A 20,687-nucleotide genomic window follows, 5' to 3' on the forward strand; every position below is an offset into this window, starting at 1 on the left:
GCCCATTCCAGCTCTCCCAATGTGATCTGCTTCCTAACCCGGGGGGCTTTAGCGCAGCCCATGGAAATCCTTGCAGAGACAGAATGGTGCTTGGAGAATCTGATATGAGGCCCCCCGTGCTCCACCTCCGCTTGCCCTTTTGATTCCAGAAGTTTCAGGGGAGGAAGTACACCACCCTCCACCAGCATTGCCCTGGGCACACACAAAGTCTCCTTCTGCCCTTCCTCACAGCCTCCCTCAGAGTGCACCAAGGCCAGCCCTCTGTAGGGTATGGAGAGGAAAAGCTCAGGGTGCTGTGGAGCCCCCAAGAAGCTGGGGCTGTCCTTCTCCATCGAGGAGATCTTAAAGAGGCCCACCGAGAGGAGTCGTGTGGTCAGGCCGGAAGGGGCAGGTGGACAGGACACCGGGCCAGCAGCAGCTTTAAGCTCCGGACCAGAGAGGCCCCCACAGGCCCAGCCCCAGGGTAAGTGTCTTCTGGTCATTTCTCTTCCATTCCCAGGGCCCCAAGTGCCAGCTGGGCTCAGGCAGAGAAAAAGCTTCTCCATATCCATAGAAGAGAGGGCCCCAAAACTCAAAGAGCAGTCAGGTGCTGGGCCAGTCCCTTTCTGTCTAGCCAGGACTAGGGCTTTTCAGACGTAGACCCCAGCGGCAGATGCCGGGACGCGGGCCTGTTCCTGTAAGCAGGCCACAGCTGAGAGTGTCAGCTCCCCTTTATTTACACGGCATTCCCATTGTGGTAGGGCCTGTCCTAGAGTCTCCTCTTTCATGTCCGTAGAAAAGCATGATTACCCTAACTTGACAGATGAGGAAACTCAGCTGAGAAAGAGGTAGATGATGTCCCCACATTACACAGCCCGAGAGCAGGTCCTGGCTCCAGCTGCCCCAAACACCTGCTCGGTCCAACCTGGCCTTCCTCGTAAGCAGAGTCCAGCCTGCATGGCTTCCCATGGTGGAAGCTGTGCCTGAGTCCTGCCCACCCCGATCACGCTCCCAGCCCAGCAGCCCACCCCGGGGCATGTCCCCAAACAACAACAACGAGGCAGATCTCAGTTGTCCTTGACAACCAGTTCGAGGAAGGGCATCGGGCTGGACACATGCACCTGCTGGGAGGCAAGAATCTTCTGTGTCACTCTCCAGCCTGCCCTGGCCCGCTGCGTGACCTCAGGAAGGTCCCTTCCTCTCTGGCCTTCGCTTCATCCTCAGGGAATCGGTTGAGTGAGAGAAGAGGAAGGCAGCTAGGGAGGTCACAAGGGTCTGCTGGAGCCTGGCTGTCGGTAAGACTGGAGTATCTCACTCATGGGGTTCCCAGTTCTCTCCCCTCTCAACCCCCAGAATCCAAGGAAAGGCTGGAAAGGCAGCTCAAGGGACCCCACAATGCCTTCTCCTACTATCACTGAGCCCTGCTGCCTCCCCTAGGTTCAGTCTCCCAAGACAGGCTTGTGCTCAGCTGCAGACAAGGGGAAAACCCTGGAGGGCTGCCTGTCCCCAGGAAGCTTGAGGGTTTTCCCTGAAGCTCGCGAATATCTTCCATGGAATTAAATGAGCATTAGAAACAATTCTAGGGGTCTAACCCGAGTCTCTCCTGCTGCAGTTACCTAAAACCCATGACTGTCCTCTCTGTCCTAATGAGAGAGAAAGAGAGGTGGGGGAGAGAGAGAGGGAGAGAGAAGAAAGGAGAGAGGGAGGAGAGGTCCAATCCCCCTACCAGAGCAGCTTCCCTTCCCCTAGCCTGAAAATGGCTGATGGCAAAGAAGGGAGCCACTCGTTCTAAACCTCGCCCTGAAGATGCCGGCGTGCTCCATGTCAGCTCTCCTGCTGGACCCAGAGCAGACCCCCTAGTAAGGGTTCGCCAAAGTAGCACGTGTCAAGATGGGCAGTGCCCTGTGGCTCTCGTGGCACTCCCCTGGCTGTTTCCCACGGAACTGCCATGGTTGTGAGCCCCACCTTATAGATGATGGACCCAAGAAGAGCAGTCACCTGCATAAACCACACGAGTAGATAGCACTAGAATTGAACCCCAGTGGCCTGCGGCTGTCCACTCGAGATTATTCCTGAATGCGGCTTAAAGCTATACATCTCCCACTACGCTGGAATGGAGCATTTCCAAAAGGCTAGTGAAGATCCCAATGGTGGTTTCCAAAACGCATTTGAGGACTACGCAGACTGAGCGTATATTTATGTCAAGAGTTCTGTAATTATTCCTATGCTAACCTTCGATTTCTGACACAGGAACTCGTTCTCCATTTATGGTCATGATGAGAGGTTTTCTTTTAAAATGGATTTATTTATAGAGGTAAAACAAAAAGCCTATTTGGGGAAATGCTAAGCAAATAATATAGATGGGATGTCAACATGTCAGAAACTACAAAAGTAACTTACAGACAGTGCCCTGGGAGTAAAGGATGGGGAACTGGACTCCAGAAATCCAGCCTCTGAGCCCCCACCTGGTGCTACTAATTCACAGGAGGACCTCAGGCAAGCTGCTCCCTTCCCTGGGCCTCCGTTTCCCCATCTGGAACATGAAAGAGCAGAACTAGAATATTCTTAAGGTCTCTCCCGGCTCAAATGTGCCATGACCAATTGCTGGAAAGCCTCGGTGGTGTCACTCATGGTCATTTTCCAGCAGAGGCTTCTTCCCTGAAGAGAGGAGGGGAGGCTGTCCATGCCAGACAGGGAGCAGGGTAGCCGGGAGCGGTGGGCAAGAGAGCAAATGGCCTCAGCAGCATCTGCCTCCCCTCCCCCACCCACCATGCCTTCCCGGGGGGCCCCATCCCCACCCAGTACTTGTTGCTGCTGCTAATACCTCTCCACCTCTCTGTCCTGCTTCCCCCCGGCCTGTGGGGCCCCACCGAGAATGGAAGGCAACAGGACCAGAAATGTGCATCCAGCCCCCCCCCCCAGTAATAACAGAGAAATAACGTTAACACTGAAAGGGCTTCGCAGAGTGGCTCACAGAAGGTGACTGGCAAGCATGCTCTCTCTGTCCCCATCACCTAGATGGGCAGGTGCACCACGTCAGGCTCAGTACTCCAGACTCTGAACCTGGGTCTAGGGTGGGGCCCAGGAATCTGCATTCTAGCAAGCTCTCCCAAACAACTCCGAAGTAGGTGGTCCTAGGACCTACTCTTGGAGGACGCTGAGGCCCAGGGAGGCAAAATGGCTTGTTCCAAGCTACAGGGCTGAAACATGCACACTCGGGGCCAGCTCGGTCACCCAGGCCAGGGCCAGTGCCCCACCTCCCTCGCTTCTCACAGCAGTGTCCCTCATAATCTCAGTCTCAGACCCTCCCATGTCTCAAGCCAATGGAAAAATCCAAGAGGGTCTCCCTACTTGAAAGGATGCTGAGCCCAGCTGTCTGCTCACTCCTGAAAGAGTCCACCCCGCCCTGAAGCCCAGGACCCTCCAAAGTCACAGGAGGCCCAATCATAAGGAAACCAGACCCAGGGAAGAGAGAGGTCATCTGTGCCCAGGACCCTTTGCAGGGAAATCTTGATGCCTGGGGCAAAGAGGAGGGGAGGGTGAGGAAGAGGCCACCCAGTGGGTAACCAGGGCAGGGCTTCTGGCCTGCGGGGGCTCAGCTCTGTTCTCATCCATTCTTGACCCATTCAGTCACTCCGTGGCTAACTGCTGAGTGCTAATTCTGGAGGAGCTGGACCCTGGGGAGGTGAACAAAGCCAGACCCCGTGACCATGCCCCTGGAGCGGGGGTGGGGCCAGCAGGTTGAGTCCTGGTGCCACCCCCTTGGGGCAGTGCTTGTTTGGTGGAGCTGGCCAGGAACAGGGTGGCATACTTGGGTTTTGAGGGAACCCTATTGCCGTGGTCAGCAAAGTTTTTCTGCACAAGCCACTTGGACTCTGCCTTCACAGCTGAAAAGTCAACAATGTGTGACTGAGTGGGTGTGTTTGTATTCCAATACAACTTTATTTAGAAAGCCAGCAGAGGGCCGATTGGCCTCCGGCTGCAATTTACCAACCTTGAACCCCTTAGTGTGACATTCAAAGTCCTTCACAGACCTGCCCTGCTGCCTCGGGTTCACCCTCCAGGCACACAGAGTAGCCTGACTTCTGATCTTTCCCTCCCTTAAAATGCCTCCATACCTTTGCCCTTCAAAAGCCACTGCTCCTCCTCCCCTTCTTCCTGCGGCTTTCCCTGTCCTTTCTGCTCCCCTCCCACCCCCACCCCTTCCATTACTGGTCCTGTTGCAGCAAATCACCACCATGCAGGAGTGGCTTAAAACAACAGAAACTGGTTCTTAACAGGTCTGGAGAGCCAAAGTCTGAATGAGCCCCTGGTTTTCCTCTTTGTCCTCTCTCTTCCCCATCCTCCCTCCCCACCACCCTGTCTGGAACCCAAGGCAGTGGCACTGCTCTGCTCCTGGTCCCGGGAATTGGGAATCCAGCCTCAGGCTGTGGCCAGACCCACGGGTGTCTCATTGCCTTGTGATGAGCAGCTCTGACTCTCAGACAGGTAGACCCAGGGGCTCCCATCAGAGTAGACAGGAGTGGGGCTGAAGGAGGAAAGCTAAAAGCTGGGAGTCCCCCAGGATAAGTGTGGTTTTGGACTCTCTCTGCCCCGCCCCCTCTCTCAGTCCCTGCCACCAGAACCTCAGCCTAAGGAGACCACGGAGACACTCCTACAGGGCACCTGGAGGCTGATTCTAGAATTGAGAACCTGGCTGCATCTTAAGCCTTGTGGGAGTGTAAGGAAGAACAAGTCTTGGTCCCAGCTGGAAAAAAAGCATTGTCTTCCTAGGGGCTCCCCCAAAAAGCAGATCAGAAGGAAAGGATTGGAGCACAAGGGATTTATGTGTGACATGCAAGGACACAGCATGGAGGTGGCAAAATCACACAAAGAAGGCATGTGTGATTAAGCCAGTGACCACGGTGGGAAACTGAAGCTTAAATCCTTTGGGAAATGGAGCAACTATACTCCTCGGAATTATCTGGGCTTCTGAGCGCAGAAACACACATCCTGGCAGTAGGAAGTCCATCTGGAGCACAGAAAGTTCTGAGGGTCACAAGCAGGGCACTGACAACTTTACTCTAATGATAGAGCCGCAGAACATCAGAGCCAGGAGAAACCAGAATAGACAGGGGGGCACACAAAGCGTTGGCTGTCATTTAAATCTGATGTATCCGTTGTATTTCTCATCCAAGCAAGCGACAAAGAGTGACTAAAATCTGAGCGGCAGGAATATCTATAGCTCCACAAGGAATTATCCCCAAACTCAGTGGCTTAAAATAACAATACAATTAATTGTCTCACTCTGAGTCTGTGGATTGGGTATTTGGGAGTGACTTCACTGAGGAGCTCTGGCTCAGGGTCCCTCATGGGATTGCAGTAAAGATGCTGTGTGGGGCTGCAGCCACCTGGAGCCTGGACCAGAATAAAGGATGATCCCAAGGTGGGCACTCTATGGCTGGTGGGTTGGTGACAGCTCAGTTGTATGAGGAGACCTCAGTTTCTCCCCATGCCACTAGAGTGTCCTCCCAAAATGGCAGTGGCATCTCTCAGGGAGAGCAATCCAAAGGGGAGAGAGCCAAGGGGAAGGTGCGTCGTAAAAGGACGTCCTTTTCCATCCTTTTACGTCCTTTTAACATCCTTTTATGACCCAGCCTGAGAAACTTGCTAGCAGCATTCCCATTGCATTCCATATGCTCTGAGAGTCACTGAGTTGGGTCACGTTAAAGATGAGAAGAATTCCTAGGGAGAAGAGTCCAAGAACTTGCAAACCTATCTTAAAGCCACCACAGGTGCTTAGGTGGGAGTGGGAGGATGTAGAGAACAAAACACAAGCCCGGCCTCTGCCCTCGTGTAGCTTCTAATCTAGTAGAGGCGACAAAGAGCCACCCAAAAACCATGAGTGACAGCTGAGCTAAGTGCTGGGGAGAAGGTGACATGGTTCTGAGGATGTTTGGTCCTGCCACCAAAGGCTTCCAGAGGAGGTCATGGTTGAGCTGCAGTCTGTAGGAGGAAATGTGGATCTCCCCATTCCACACAGAGGAACCCCCAAGGGCAAGGACTTGGTGGTAGACGAGATGTTCAATGGAGCAAGATGAGGTCTGAGAGCTAGAAAGGAGTCCAGCCATGCCGGACCATCAAGGGCATTTCTGCCTTGTTTCCCAAAAGGAATGAAGAGCCATCGTAGGGTTTTAGGTGGGAAAAGGTGCAATGATCCACATGAATGAAAACTCTCGGGTTCCAAATGACAAAAATCATCTAGGGGTAGCTGAAACAGAGAAGGAAATGTGTTGCCTCGGGGAACATTGAGAAGTAGTTTCTCAGACTGAGCCACGGGAAGGGCAGGATCCTAAGCAGGCTTCGGCCATGATGGGAGCCAGAACCGGGACCATCAGGTCTGTCTAGCTGCTCCTCTGTGCACCGGCTCAACTTCTCTCCCTCCAAATGACGCCCAGTCGCTCCGAGAGTTACATTAGCCTCCAGTAACTTCCCTCAAGCTCTCTGAAGTCCCAAGTCCAAGAGTCCCAGAGGAGGGACCCATTGGCCAGGCCTGAGTGAAATGCCCACCTCCAGGCGGCTGAGAGAAGGGGGTGTGTTTGGGCCCTGTCCGGAGTCTTCTTCTTGCTGATGCTCTTCTCTCACACTGTTCCACGCTGGGATGATGGTTTCTCATTTCAGGGTCATCTTCAGTCTCCAGATCTGGAACTCTCTAAGTGTTTTTGTTTGTTTGTCTATTGCTGTTGTTTCATCAATGGCGTGTTCCCAAAGAGGTTTGCTCCCCCAGATGCTCCTTGAAAGGTGGCAGTTGTTAACCAGTTTCCGGCCAGAAATGGCTCTCCCCACTGTTTACAGGGCCCCGTGGCTTTGCACACCTCTAATCCAAGCACCCTCCATCCCTGCCCTTGGGTTGGCCACACAGAGAACAGTTAACTTCCTCCTCCATGCTTGGCAGGAAGGGTAACTAAATATGGATCCCCCCTTTGCCTAGGGACTAGTTCTGTGACACTTCCTATGTCCCAGCATGAAAAATCCTCCAGCTCTACAGTCTGTGAGACTGGACTATTCTCCTGAGTTGCCACAAGTACAGACTGGAAAGGAATGGGGGCAGGAGGGGAGAACACACACACACTCTGGAAGCCCATTAAATCGGCCCCTTGCCACCCTGTCCTGGTTCTCCGTGCCCACCCCCCTCCCCATGTGTGGGTCTCACCAGACCTCTGCATGCTGTTGCAAGAATCACATTGTCATGACACAGAGCATATGAACCTGACCAAGTGCTCTGAACACGGAGGAGGGAATAATGAACTGGGCTCAAGGCGTTCCAGGAAGGCTTCAGAGAGGAGGTGACCTCTGAGATGGAGTCAGGCAGAGTAGGAGAGGACACACCAGGCAGAAGGAAGCCCATGCAACAGCCCTGAGGGAGAAAAAGGAGTTGAGAAACAAAGAAATCTCAGCATGGCTGGCATTTAAAAATCCCAGAGCAATGGCAAAGGAGAGGAGGGAGATAAGGAGACTGAAGGTCAAGTGCGCCAAGCCAGGAACTTTGGCCTTTATTTACACACATCAGCATCTTTAAAACCGATGTTTGGGGGAATGGCGGGCTTCCGGAGATACAGGGCCAGAGCTGCCTTGGATGAAGGGGAGCTGAGCAAGCTGTGCTCCGGGGGCCCCCCCACATGCGTCAACAAAGGAGCTCCACCATGATCTGTTTTGTGGGGCTCCCCACACAATTCCCTTTAAACAAAGGTTACACCTGCTATTAAAAAAAGATACACAAATGAAAGTGCAGGGAGTGAGTGTGTGTGCGTGTGCGTGTGCGTATGCACATTGGCTGAGATCCATATGTTAAAAGCATGCAAGTGAGGCCTTCCATGTGGAAAGTAACAATCCTCACTCTGCTGAGACAGTGTCCACCTGTCCTCCCTGGCAGCATGCTGGCGAATCTTCTGCCAGGGGGATTCTCAGGGTCTCCTGAGAACAACATTGTTGCCCTTAGTGATTTCTTTAGTTTCATCTCTTCCCACCCTGGCTGTATTCTCTTTGCTGTTGTTTATTCATGCAAATAATCCATGTATATTATAGAAAAATAGAAAAAACAGATAAATCTAAAGAAGATAAAAGAAAATGTAGCTGTAACTCTACATCTCATCGTGTAGTATTAACCACCATTAACATTTTGATAGAAAGATATGTAAACACAAAGAGAAAAATTAAGAGAGATTTTTGTTCTTAAAATGCAGAGGCTGATGGTACAAGCCAAAAGTGCTCTTTCCTTAAAGTTACTTAAAAAAAAAAAACAAAAAAAAAACACTGGGGCGCCTGGGTGGCTCAGTCGGTTAAGCGTCTGTCCTCAGCTCAGGCCACGATCCCAGGGTCCTGGGATCAGCAGGAACCCTGCTTCTCCCTCTCCCTCTGCCACTCACCCTGCTTGTGCTCTCTCACTCTCTCTCTCTCTGTCAAATAAATAAATCTTTTTAAGTATTTAAAAAAAAAAAACACTGCCGTGTTTCTACAGAGATTCACAACAGACCTTGGAGAGAAGGAAGCATTTGATTGATATGGGCTTTGATGGATGAGTAGGAGTTCACCAGACAAAGAAAGAAGACAGGTATTCCAGGCAGAGGGAGCAGTGAGACCAAGCACCCTGAGAATAAAAGGGTATGACCAATTTGTGGAATCTAGAAATGATCAGGTGGGACTAAAACAACAATGGAAATAGGGATTGGGAAGAAAGCAGATAATTCTGGAAAGGAAGGACTTGAAGAGCCTTGAATGCCATGCCAAGGAGTTTGCCTTGTAAGCTATGGGCACCAGGGAACTGTAGGAAGTCCATGACCAGGCTAGCGAGAAAAGCCCAGCCCAGGCCTGCCCTGGCAGTCTCCTGCCCTGTACCCCGCCCATCATGTCCAGGCGGTGTCCCCAGCTTGCAGGAAGGCTCCAAAGGGTGCCCTGGATCCCCTCCATGCTGAATCCACTGCCTTAGAAGGCAAGAACAAGACCCATTTCCAGAGACTTCCTCCAGTGGCAAAGCCCGCCCCCCCCACCGGGGCCTTTAGCTGAGCAGCCAGGGCCAATTAGCAGACCGCGGAGAAGGAGCAATCAGGGGAGGGAGCCGAGCCCAGAGAAACATCAGTTTATAATTAGATGGCCTAATCACCTGTGTAAATTGTGTATTTCTTATGATCGATGTGCTAAACGGCTCAGGTTTAATTAAGTTCTGCTGACTTGTTCTCTTTGAAGAACCACTGAAGTGTGATTCACAGCTCACGCAACTAGTAACAGGGAGAGGAGCAACTTGAAAGGGGTGGCAGTCCGTGCCACCTTCCTCCGCCCTCTCCCTGCCTCCCCTGCCCTGCCCTGGTGCCCTTGGCCCACCGCAGCAGGTGGGCTGCACTGAGGCCACCAGCTCCTCAGCTTCTCTGCCAAGAACCTAGTCAGGAAATGCTGGGCCTGGATAGGAGCTCAAAGATTTTCTTGCTCCCAATCCAGTGCTCCTTCCAGAGCAGGGAAAAGGGGACCCAGCGGCCCCAACATCCTCCCCTCGGGGGCGTCCAGGACATCCCAGCCCTTCCTGATCATCAAGAACCTTATCCAGTGCATAGACCACTCCCACATTGAGCTTCTATTTCCAGCTTCTTGTTGAAAGAGTTTCCTTCTGGTTCCAAAATTCCACAGGCTGAGTTCTGTGCTCTACCTTCTTCTCTGCCTCTAATCCATGCTGTTCTGGCTTCTCTCACCTGCCTCCTCTCCCTTATCATCCACTATGGTCTGTAACCGGTGTCTGCCTTGCTGGTCCCTCCCACTCCTTTCCTGGAGCAGCCCCCTCCTGCATCTAGTAGGAAAACTGAAGAGTGGACCTTCATCTTTCCTTAGCCAACCTCTCAGACACTTCTCTTCCCATTCCACCCTGCCCCATATACCATTGGCAGGTCCACTGCTGCGAGTTACTACCCAGAGCTCCTGGGCCCATCCCCTCCTCTGGACATCCTCCTCCTCCCCAAGCACCAGCAGAGAGGTGGGCCTGGGCCAGTCCACCCTTCTTATTCATCCCAAACTTCCCATTTCCCCAGTGCCATCAGAGTCAGCTCTATAGCTGACAGATCCTCTCTTTTCCAGAAATATGTGGAAATTACAGGAAACGGTAACACAGGGGGAAGCTTAAAGGAAGACCCAGAGTATGACTTTTTCACGAACCCAGTGGGAAAAACCTCTAAAGTTAGCACTATCAGCTAGAACTTTCTCTGACGATGGAAATGTTCTTTATCTATGCTGGCCAATATGGCAGCCACTAGCCACATGTGGGTATTGTGCTATGGCTAGTATGACTAAGAAACTCAATTTTTATTTTATTTTATTTTATTTTATTTTATTTTATTTTATTTTATTTTATTTTATTTTATTTAAATAGCCACATGGAGATGGTAGTTACCATATTGAACACTGCAAATCTAAAGAGCTAAACTTTTAACAAAGTCTTGCCTCTGATTCAAACATTGTTTTCCTAAAGCCCGGTCCAAGTCTATCTGACTCTCCCTAAACTGTTCTTCTGGTCTGATCTCATGAGTCAAATTTCAGGGAGCCCCACTTACTGGGAGTGATCTCAGCTCTAGGACCCCTCCATCCCTACCACTCTTTTTTATAGTCCTCCAATTTGAGGCCATTCAATCTAGAATAACATCCTAAAAAGATCTGGGGGACAACAGTGTTGACTATCTGCACCCCAAGAACTCATGGTCAGTCTTGGGGGAGAAGCTTTGGCACTCTGAGTCCTGCAGGCTGGTGGATTTGGGGCTCAGCCTCCATCTCTCCACCAGTGTGGATTTGGGACATGTTTATTCCCTGGAGAAGTTACTACAGCCACTGGACACACACACACATGCACACACACACACACACATTCATCACCATCATCACCATCCATCATCACCATCACCATCGCCATCATCACCATCATCATCATCATCTCTCAAAGACAAACATCTATCTCCTGAGAATGTGTAGCTCAGAACTGATATGAAAACATATTTTTCTAACTGACCAGTAATTTGCCAGGCAGCCCACTCTCTACAAAGTCAGAGGTCACTTATTATGCAGAAAAGAAGTAGATCCTTTCCTTCTTCACCCCACCTCCAAATTATGCCCTCCAGTCCTGCCAGAAATAGGGAAAAGTCACATGCATCTTAACGGTTGCTCCTTTACTTACACAAATGGAAGCATCGAAAAAATTATTCTATTAAGGAGTCTATTCTTAGTCATGAACCCTTGTTTGCCTGTTTCCCTCTGGAGAGAATGGAGGAGGTGGCTTCTTTCTGTCATCATCTACATTCTGTTTCTAATCCTCTGTTCTACGTGGTGCTTTCTTTCCCATGTTCTGGTTTTGCACCCTATATTGTCTGTCCAGGATCCCCCATTCCATAGCTCTACTCCCAGAAGAGTCCTAACTCCATACTGTCCTGGACACTGCAGTTTGCCTAGTCAACGTGGCATCTTCCATCCTGTGAATTTTTTCTGCAATGCCCTATAGAACTGCACAGTATTACTATCACCTAAAATGCTGGCCTTGTGAATGAATGAATGCAATACTGTTAGTGTGGCTTGTTCGTTTTTGTACTCCTACAGATAGGCCCCCAGTGCCTACGAGATGCTGGGCACAAAGGACATATTCAGTAAGACCCGGCAATGGGTTGACATTGCCGTCTCTCTCTGCATCAATTCTGATTAGCTTCAGTTCTACCCCTAAACACACTGCTAGCTCTAAACATAGAATAAATATCTCTTCTTAAATTTTTTAAAAAGAAGGTAGACTTGGGGAGGGAAAGAGGATAGGGAAGGAGAGAGATCAGATCTGATCAGGTGGTTCACAGTCCAAGGGCTTGCTCTAGCGGGTGATAATGTTTGAGACCTCACTGTCTGTGACTCCCGGGGAGCTCCCAAGAGTCAGTGAAATGAGTCAAAGTCCTTTGAGGGAAGAGAAAATGATTAACAACAAGCTTGAGGGGTAGTAGGAAGGGGAGAAATCAAAGGCAGACTATGAGATGCCATTTCTACCACTGAGACAACTGGGCCTGATTAATCCCAGAGATGCAGGAGTAGCTTCAGCAGAAATCTCTCCTCTCTGGCCCTCATCTTCCACCAAGCAAACTGGTTCCCTGGGGAAGGCCCAAGGCAAGGTGTTTTAAGCCATTCAGCCTCCATCCGAAGAGAAAGAGAATTACAGGATGTCAGAGTGTATTTGACCTGCTCTCCTCCCCCATTCCACAGATGGGGAGACCGAGGTCCAGAATGTAAATGAAATGTGGCCCAAGTTGTAGAGTTCAGGAACAGAGTTCAGCTCTCCTGACGTCCAGTTCAGTGGGTTTCCTTCTAGCAAATGATAGCAGGATGGATAACCAGCGTGCACACATGCACACACACACACACACAGCACACATGCACACACACAACACATATGCATACACACGCCATACACACACGCACACACACACTCTCTTCTGTTGTTAAACCATCACACCTGAAATCTACTCTTCACCCAGTGTCTACTCCAATTCACAGCCTGTAGTGAGTGGTTTTACCTCTTATTTGGAAGGAAAAAGGAAGTGAGCTGTGAGAGAATGGAGACCTCAGCAGGATTTCAGTTCCCCACCCTCCTTTCTAGTCATCCCATCTGACCTGTGACATCTGACATCACAAAAGTGAAGGGAATTTGGAGAGGGGGTTTGTACCTTTCCTATAATTCCTAAAATTACATCACGTGGACTTTGTTCCAAGTAAAACTAGAATTGCAGCCTTCTCCTCGGAAGTGCATGGTCAGGAAAACAAATGCACCACCACCTGATTCCATCCTTCCTCCACCATCTGTGACCCTTGTCCCCATCAGTAGGTACAGGGGAGGCTGCAAGTGGACAATCTTCCTACTCTTCTTGCTTCCCTTGCCCTTCTCCAGGGCAACTGTCCCAAAGCCCTTCTTCATCCTTCCTGCCCTAACCCCTCCACCTCTCTCACTCTCTGCTGGAGACCTGACTTCTGGCTCACCTGCCCTGAAACTCCCACGATATCCTCTCCTGTGTAGTGAGTGTCTCTGACCAGTCTGTCCTGCAGCCGCCCTATCCAGCGCCCCTCCAGAGCCCTCTTTCCCCCTTGGTCTTCAGAAGTGGTCCAGGCTACTCTCTGAAACTTCTCCCCAGCCTTCCTCTCCCCTTCTAGCACCTTCTCAAGATATGAATTCTTCTCCTACTTATTGCTGCCACTTCCTAACCACTCATGCTTCCATCCACTTTAATTCAATGTATATTTGTCAGTCTCTACAAAATACCAGATGCCACATTGGGTGTGTTTGGGGTGATACATAGATCCTCTTTCCTTGGCTTCTGCCATCATAATTCTCCCCAAGTAGTCTTCCTGTGGTCCTCAATGCCCTTCCCAATGCCAAATTCAAGACCATGTGCCTCAAATTCATCTCAGAACAGGAGAAGCTAAATACACATGTGTGCTTGCATTCAGGCCAAGGTCAAGGTCCAGCACCACACCTGGCACATAATAGGTGTTCGATTAACACATTCATATTTCCTGGCTTTTCTTCCTCTTCACCCTCTCTTGTTTTTAATTCTATCAGCACTCCTGTCTTTCCAAAGCTCTCTTCCCCAAATGTGTGCTTGTGTCTGAGTTTCCTCTGCCTCAGGTCAGGTTCCCCAGAAAACAGACTGACATAGAGATTTGCTGGAGAATAATTACTGGGGGCTTTTCACGATGTTATCATGTCCTTTCTGTTTTAATCCCAGGACCACACACTCCCTCTCCAGCTAGCATCTGCCATTCTTCTTCCACGTGCCCAGAATGCCTTTACAGACTTGTCTGCAGTTGCTGCCTCCCATTGGCCCCCTTCCACTGCCCTCTGAGCCCTCACGGCCTGTTCCATGGAACCACTATGACCATTCTCTGTCCCCATTATACTGATCTATCCCCAGCATGAACACAGCAGAGCCTCTTTCCTGAGACAGTTTCTTCACCCCTCCTTTGCCTCCTATCTCAGGGACCTGTTCTTTGTGGTCCCCCGCGGGTTTCTCTCTGCTCCCTCATGGGCTGCTGAGCCTCTACTCGGAGGAGGGGCCCACTCTTACTCCCAGACACACACACCCCACTCTTCTCCACATGCACTTCGTGCCTCAGTGATCTCAGCCATGCCCAGACTGCCAAGGCCAAATATATGCTGACCCTTCCCAAATCTGAACAACAGTCCTGATATCCCCTTTGAAATCCAAACAAAATTCATCCACCTATTTGAGGGTTTTTTTGATTATCCTATAGGCGTCTCAAAGTTTACACGTCCCGGTAGAATAGGTGACTCCCCATCATACACACACATGTGCAGTCCTGGCACAACAGGCACGGATGGGACCAGTGTAGTTGCCCACAGTACTGCACACAGACGGAGGCCTGGCACTTGGGGTTTAATGCTCATAGTCATCTTGAAATTCTTAATAATTTTACATGTGAATCTGTGCTTTGTAACTGAAGTTCAGTGGGACAAGGAAGCAAGCACCAGGGTCCTGAAGCCTTGATTCACTGCTCAATGCCCCTCTTACCACCTCCCTGCTTCCCTGGGATGGGCTCTAGGCCACGTGTTTCCCCATTCCTACCCAGTGACTGCTGCCTCCTCCATCCCGTGTGATTCCAGGGATGGGAGGGGTGTCAGGGTATGGATGGTAGAAGGGTCAAGGTCAGGTACATGCACCCTGGTGCCAAGCCAACGGGTGGGCCCTGGGTCCCCGTGAGGGTCCACACTCACCCTATTAGTATTCCTGTGCCCAAGAAAGCATGACCTTATACAGCAAATTTAAAAACCTAAGCAAACAACAACAATAAAAAACCACACTGACAGGTCAAGAGAGAGACTGCAGAAGAAAATAAATAGCTTTTTCCTGCTTTTTGAGCAACAGCACCACATTTTCATTTTACATTAGGCCCCAGAGATGATGTAGCCAGCCCTGAGTGGACACGAGTCTGGACAGTTAGATTGTTAAGGGACTGACTGCTGTGGAGTTCATTGTGGAGTCTTCACTTTGTAGACTAAGTCTGGCAAGATTTTCCTGTAAAGGGCCAGATGGTAATTATTTTAGGCTTTGCAGGCCATATGGTCTCTGTTGCAACTACCCAAAGCTGCTTGCAAAAGCAGCCATAGACAATACATAAACCAACGGGAGGGCTGTGTTCCAATAAAACTTTATTTACAAAAACAAACAGTGGGCCAGGTTTGACCCTCAGGCTATAGTTGCCATGCCCCGGTGTAGACAAAGGCCAGTCACTGAAGGCATCTGAGCAGCAAAAAGGACAATCACAGGAGTTTCTAGGAAGTTATCTTGACCCCACTGTTCAGGATGGATCAGAGGGGTCAACCTATGGGCAGGATTTCTACTGCAAAATATTGCAAAACTCCAAGCAGAGGAGCCAGTGGCCAAGACTCTGTAGTGGGCGGTGGGGGTTGAAAGAGTGAAACCAAGTAAGACAAAAGCCTCACCAGGGTCCCAACAGCAAGATCACTAACCCAACTTGAACCCTCTTCCATCCAGAGGAAAGAAAGAGCAAGCGGAGGGTCCGAACCACCTTCACCACCGAGCAGCTGCATGAGCTGGAGAAGATCTTCCACTTCACCCACTACCCAGACGTCCACATCCGCAACCAGCTGGCGGCCAGGATCAACCTTCCAGAAGCTCGGGTGCAGGTACAGCTGTCCCCACCCTCAGCTCCCAACCTCAATGCTTTGGGGGCCATGGGTGAGACCCTGTGGATCACGAACCGTCCAGGGCTGCCCCATCTGAAATTTCCCATTGCCTTTATCCCTTGAATACAGTCACTTTTGCCAAATATTATTTCCAGGAAATGAGGTCACCATAGTTACAGGACGGTTTCTCTCTTTGGGAGGTGGAAATGGATCAAGGCGGCATCAGTGACGGTCATTGATACCCACTTCCTGCCTTCCCTCTCCACCTGGCTGTAGTTCCAGAACATCACTCACCATGCAGCCCCATTCGCAAAATAGATCTTGACAATCTAGACCAGTGGTCATCAAAGACCAGTGGCCTTTTCCTGTCCAAAGGCCAGATGGTAATTATGCTGGGCTTTATGAGGCCATACGGTCATGTCTAAAACATTACTGATGAGCCCTACAATTTGAATTTTGTATATTTGCATGTGTCACAAATACTCTTCTTCTTTTTATCTTTTTTCCCAATCGTTTAAAAATGGGAAAGCCACGCTTAGCTTATAAACCATACAAAAACTGGTAGGAAGGCCAGATTTATCCTGCAGGCCTTAGTTTGCCAACCCCTGATCCAGATGGCATGGGTGTCACTTTGAAGGCACCACAGAGAAGTGGAAAGTGCCATCCATGGTCCAAGATCTACCTAATCCAGAATATATCATATATGCACCTTGGAGTGTTTGTGGCTTCCTCTGTGGTTAGAGATACAGTAGCCCCTTGTCAATCACGAGGGGCATGTCCCACCTCTTTGCACACCCCAATTTTGCAAGTAGCACTCTAGCAAATCCAAATCCAACTGTGGAACTGCTGGCTGGCTCTAAAACACTTCTCCACACCACTCTTTTTTTTTTCTTTTTCAATCAAATATGATGGACTCTTTCCAAATTCAAAATCTGAGCCAGGGCCCAGGTCAACATTTTGCTCTTGATTTTATCCCAGCCTACTTTTCTTCTGGCTAAGAACCACCCGTTTTAGACTTCTCCCTTTCTCTTCCCCTTTAGAATCAGTCAGGCGGAACGTGGCTAGCACCTGCTTCCGCTGTAAAGCTGCCTCGACAGAATGGCCAAGGACAAACGCCCACGTGGCAGGGACAGCCAGGGCACTGGCGAGGACAGGGAGCTGCCGCTATTCAACCTATAGATGCCAAGGGGCCCACGGGGGTTGCGAGCTGGCGGCCTGCCAGCAGGAAACAGGCCACAGATGAGTTTTATTTGATCTGCGTAGCGTTTTCAATCTCAAAGTGTTCGCATAAAAACCGAGATTTCCGCCTTAGATATTGGATGGGCCTGCAAAGCCAAGCTCGCATTTCTGCAGGATACCCGGTGGCCGAAGCTGAGAGGCTGTGCCCTCCGGGCTCTGTTCCTCATGGATCCCACCGCTCCTACTTATATGGCTTCCGGCTGCTCCACTCGGGTGTGAGCCCCCAGCCCCACAGCCACTGAAGGTTCTGATCCCCAGTCCCCTCTCAGAGGGCAGACCTCCAGAGCCAAGGAAACCCTGATGCCATGGAGCTTTTGACACCGTCAAGAGCCAGTCCCTGGGAAAACTTCAGGATCACACGCTGGGGAAGGTACTGGATGGAGAAAAACCCTGTGGCTGATCACCCTCTCTCTCACCTCCCCCCCCCAGATCTGGTTCCAGAACCAGCGAGCCAAGTGGCGGAAGCAGAAGACTGGCAGCCCTGGGGCTCCGCAGCAGCTGAATGAGGCCAGCTTGGCCTTGGCCGCGAACCCAGATGTGGCTGTGAGTGGCTGAAGCACCAAGGGGGGCGGGGGGCACTGTCTGCAAACACCCCACCCAGACCCAGACGTGAGGAACCCTGGGGGCTCCGTGTACAGTAAAGAGTACAAGGGAGACTCCTCCAGAAAGAGCATAGCCAACAGTGCTCTGGATGTCCGTGGGACGAGGGACAAGTCACTGCCCCTCTCTGTCCTCACGTCCTCATCCCCTGAGTGACAATCATAGTCCCTCTCCTTTCTCCAGGGACTGGTTTGTGTTATTGTGCAGAACTTCACGGTTTAAGGACCAGGCAGGCAGGGAGTAAGGGGCGGCGCATGGAGGTTGAGCAGGTAGGCTCTGGAGTCAGACTGCCCAGGTTCGAATCTCAGCTGCACGTAGCAGCCGTGCGGCCCAGAAGAGTCACTTCGCCCCTAGGAGGAGAGTAGTAGTTCGGTGAGGGTGAAATCACTGAGACATGAAAAGGCTCAGCACCTAGGATGTGCGCCCTGAGCGTGGGCTGTCCATGGGGTCCACGCATGTCGGGCGGTGTGCCAGCCGCACAACAGCGGGCAGCCGGCAGTACACAGTATAGACAGGCCTGTGCTCAGAGGTTTGTGCGTGGCTGCAGTGACACTAGGAGGTAGGGTGTCTTTATTTAGCTGTGTTTTGCAAATGCAAAGAGTGGACACCGAAAAGCAAAGTGACTTTTTCACCTCAAGCAAGTCCTATAAACGTCAGGATTAGGACCAGGTTTCCTGGCCCCCAGGGTACACATTTCTCCCCAACATGGTCCCTTGCCCACCCTGAGCTGCCCAAGTCCTGGAGGGAAAGGTTGGGAAGCTGCGGGACAGCCCCCGGTGAAGCCCAGGACTCACTTCTCTCTCCTGACCTTCCCCTTGTGACAGGACCCCAGGCAGCCGCCCTCTGCTCCACCCCAGCTGGCTCTTCGCACCAGGTGCTACGCACCAGCTCCAGGCCAGCCGGCCCCTGCCTGGTACCCCGTCCAGATCACCCTGCCGCCATGTCACCTGTGGGAGACACGGCCTCTCCTAGGCCCTCTCATCCAGCCAACCTGCGCACCTGCCCTGTGCTGCCTTCCACCTGCGAACCCCAAATGGGACAGCCCTTGTGCCACCTCAACATAGGGATTGGATCACCTCTCACCAAAGGAGCCACTCTCCTCTGCAGGTGAAGACAGGTGGCAGGAGGGTGCCCAGGCCTCTGGAGGAATCCATCTCGCCATCCAAAGATGGCCCAGAGCCTGGGAAGTCTCCCTGAGCACACCCGGAGGAAGGATGCATTGGATTCAGTATCAAAGCAAGCAATTCAGGGGCTCGCATCGCTGCTCCCAAGGTTGCCCTCCTGGCTCAGAAGACAGAGGCCGTGTGAGATCCCCAGATGAGCTCGGGACCAAGGAAGGCATCGTCTTGCACTCCTGCTTCCTCTAACTCGCTGTGTGATCTCCAGCTGAACCTCATCTGAACCTCATCTCTAACACGGGTGGTTGGACACGGTGACTTCCAAGGGCCCTTCTGGCTCTTCCTTCAGTGAGGTGAACCGTGGTGAGAACAGAGGCGTAGAGGAGGCCAAGGAGGGGTTGTCTGTTCATTCATTCATGACGCATTTATTGAGCGCCTACTGAGTACTCTATAAATGGAACTGGATCTAGACACAAGCAACCGAGGCTCTGCCCCCAGGAGCTCGGTCCAGGCTGGCCCGAGGGCTTATGCTGAACTTCCCCTGCAAGAAGAACGGGTGTTCAGTGACCTTGCCGTTGGCCCAGTGACCTTGCCGTTGGCCCATGTCCAGCAAATTCTGTATGGCTTTGATGGGAATGTACAAAGTGGGAGAGAAATACAGGGGACGTTTTTTTAATTTAAAACAGAATGTGGTGTCTTTGGTTATCCTGCTGGATTGGGGAGAGCCGTTGCATTTACAGTCTGAATAAAGAATTTGACAGTAAGCTCTTTTTAGAGTTTATATCCCAGGACTAGTGCAAGGGACCAGCTGGAAGGCCAGCCTCCCCCCGCTGTAAAGAGCCTTAGGACTCTGCTATTTCCTTGCAGTGAGACCTTGGGCAAATCGCATGCCCGGTCTGAGCCTCAGTTTCCACATCTGTAAAACGGAGGTAGTAAGCCCACCCTGCCTGCCTCAAAGAGCAATCAGGAGGCTCTGAAAGGGAGAGGAAGTGCTTCACCAAGTGTGAGGTCTGGGCCCAGTGTGGAGCGATGGTGTTGTCCCAGATCCCACTAGGAAAGGGGCTGCTTTGGGTCCCGGTTCTGGAATACGCCACCCCTACTCCCAGGGAGGCCACCCCCGACCTTCCCTTCCACCTGAGCCCTGCCGAGAGGTACCCTGCTGCTGGGGATGGGGCCTGCTCCTCCTAACTGGGCAGGCTGGACTGACCTCTGTGTACAAATCAGAAGTTTTGGTGATCTGCCCCCAATTCCAGACCCTCTGCAATCTGGCCCGGTCCCTGATGCAGCCAGGAGTTGGCCGGGGAGTCAGGAAGCTTGGGTCTTAGTCTTGCCCTCCCTCTGATGTGCTGTAGAAGCTTGCCACTCAATCGCTCTAGGCCTCGGCTTTCTCACCTGTACACTGGAGGCCGCCACACCAGCCCTGCCCTCCAGGCACGCAATATGCCAGAATCCGACTACAGCCAGCAAACAGGACCTAGAAGTGCCAAATCGCTCAGAGCCCATGAATGTTATCACCCACAGACACCTAGTCTCCAGTGAGCTCGAGATGAAAGAAGACTAAGGGCTGGGGGAGCCAAAGAGCTGATTAACAGAAGGTGGGGCTGGGAACCTTTCACACAAACACCACTGCAGTGGCTGGAGGGAGGGGACATCTACTTCTCAGGCCTCTCTCTCAGCCCCCGAGGGCATCCACTGGGTGCACCTCAGCTGGCCTGGCCCTGACCCCTCCGCCCTGTCACTGCACCACCTCATTCCATCCCCTGCCGGGGTTCACTCCACATCCTCTGCTGAGGCACTCCCTCAAGTTATGAATGCCCCCACTCCTTCTCTCTAGCTTCCAGACCACCTCTCAGGAGCTGGAAGAAAAGCTGACAGCTCCCCCCACCCCTCCAGGGTCATGGAAAGCCTAGGTCAGGCGGGGGACTCTCCCTGTAGACCTCTTGCGGTCATTTCTCAGGCCCTGGCCACAGGAGGGCCACGGATGAGATTGCAGATGCCCCACCTTCCACGTGGAACGCTCTGCTCTGGGCTCCTTTTGTAAGTCTGGGTTC

General features: G+C 51.6%; 1 protein-coding gene and 1 long non-coding RNA gene across 2 annotated transcripts in view; one reads left to right on the forward strand and one right to left on the reverse strand.

Moving 5' to 3' along the window:
* Nucleotides 1-20,687, reverse strand: part of LOC109490605 — a 206,965-nt gene that overhangs the window by 55,266 nt on the left and 131,012 nt on the right. The gene's annotated exons all lie outside the window — the stretch shown is intronic.
* Nucleotides 128-18,711, forward strand: ISX (intestine specific homeobox). The gene is made up of 4 exons (XM_002925578.2): nt 128-463; nt 15,528-15,679; nt 17,348-17,461; nt 18,343-18,711. Exons 1-4 carry the CDS (start codon nt 271-273, stop codon nt 18,580-18,582), a joined length of 699 nt encoding a protein of 232 aa, XP_002925624.2. The 5' UTR covers nt 128-270; the 3' UTR covers nt 18,583-18,711.

Source organism: Ailuropoda melanoleuca, chromosome 15 (genome assembly GCF_002007445.2).
Source record: "Ailuropoda melanoleuca isolate Jingjing chromosome 15, ASM200744v2, whole genome shotgun sequence".
Lineage (NCBI taxonomy): Eukaryota > Metazoa > Chordata > Mammalia > Carnivora > Ursidae > Ailuropoda > Ailuropoda melanoleuca.

Excerpts from the sequence above, each read along its gene's own strand:
- ISX (XM_002925578.2), top strand. The coding sequence starts at position 271 with ATGGAGAGGAAAAGCTCAGGGTGCTGTGGAGCCCCCAAGAAGCTGGGG. Across the intron at positions 15,680-17,347 it reads TTCCAGAAGCTCGGGTGCAG|ATCTGGTTCCAGAACCAGCG; the intron begins GTACAGCTGTCC and ends TCCCCCCCCCAG. Across the intron at positions 17,462-18,342 it reads CCGCGAACCCAGATGTGGCT|GACCCCAGGCAGCCGCCCTC; the intron begins GTGAGTGGCTGA and ends CCCTTGTGACAG.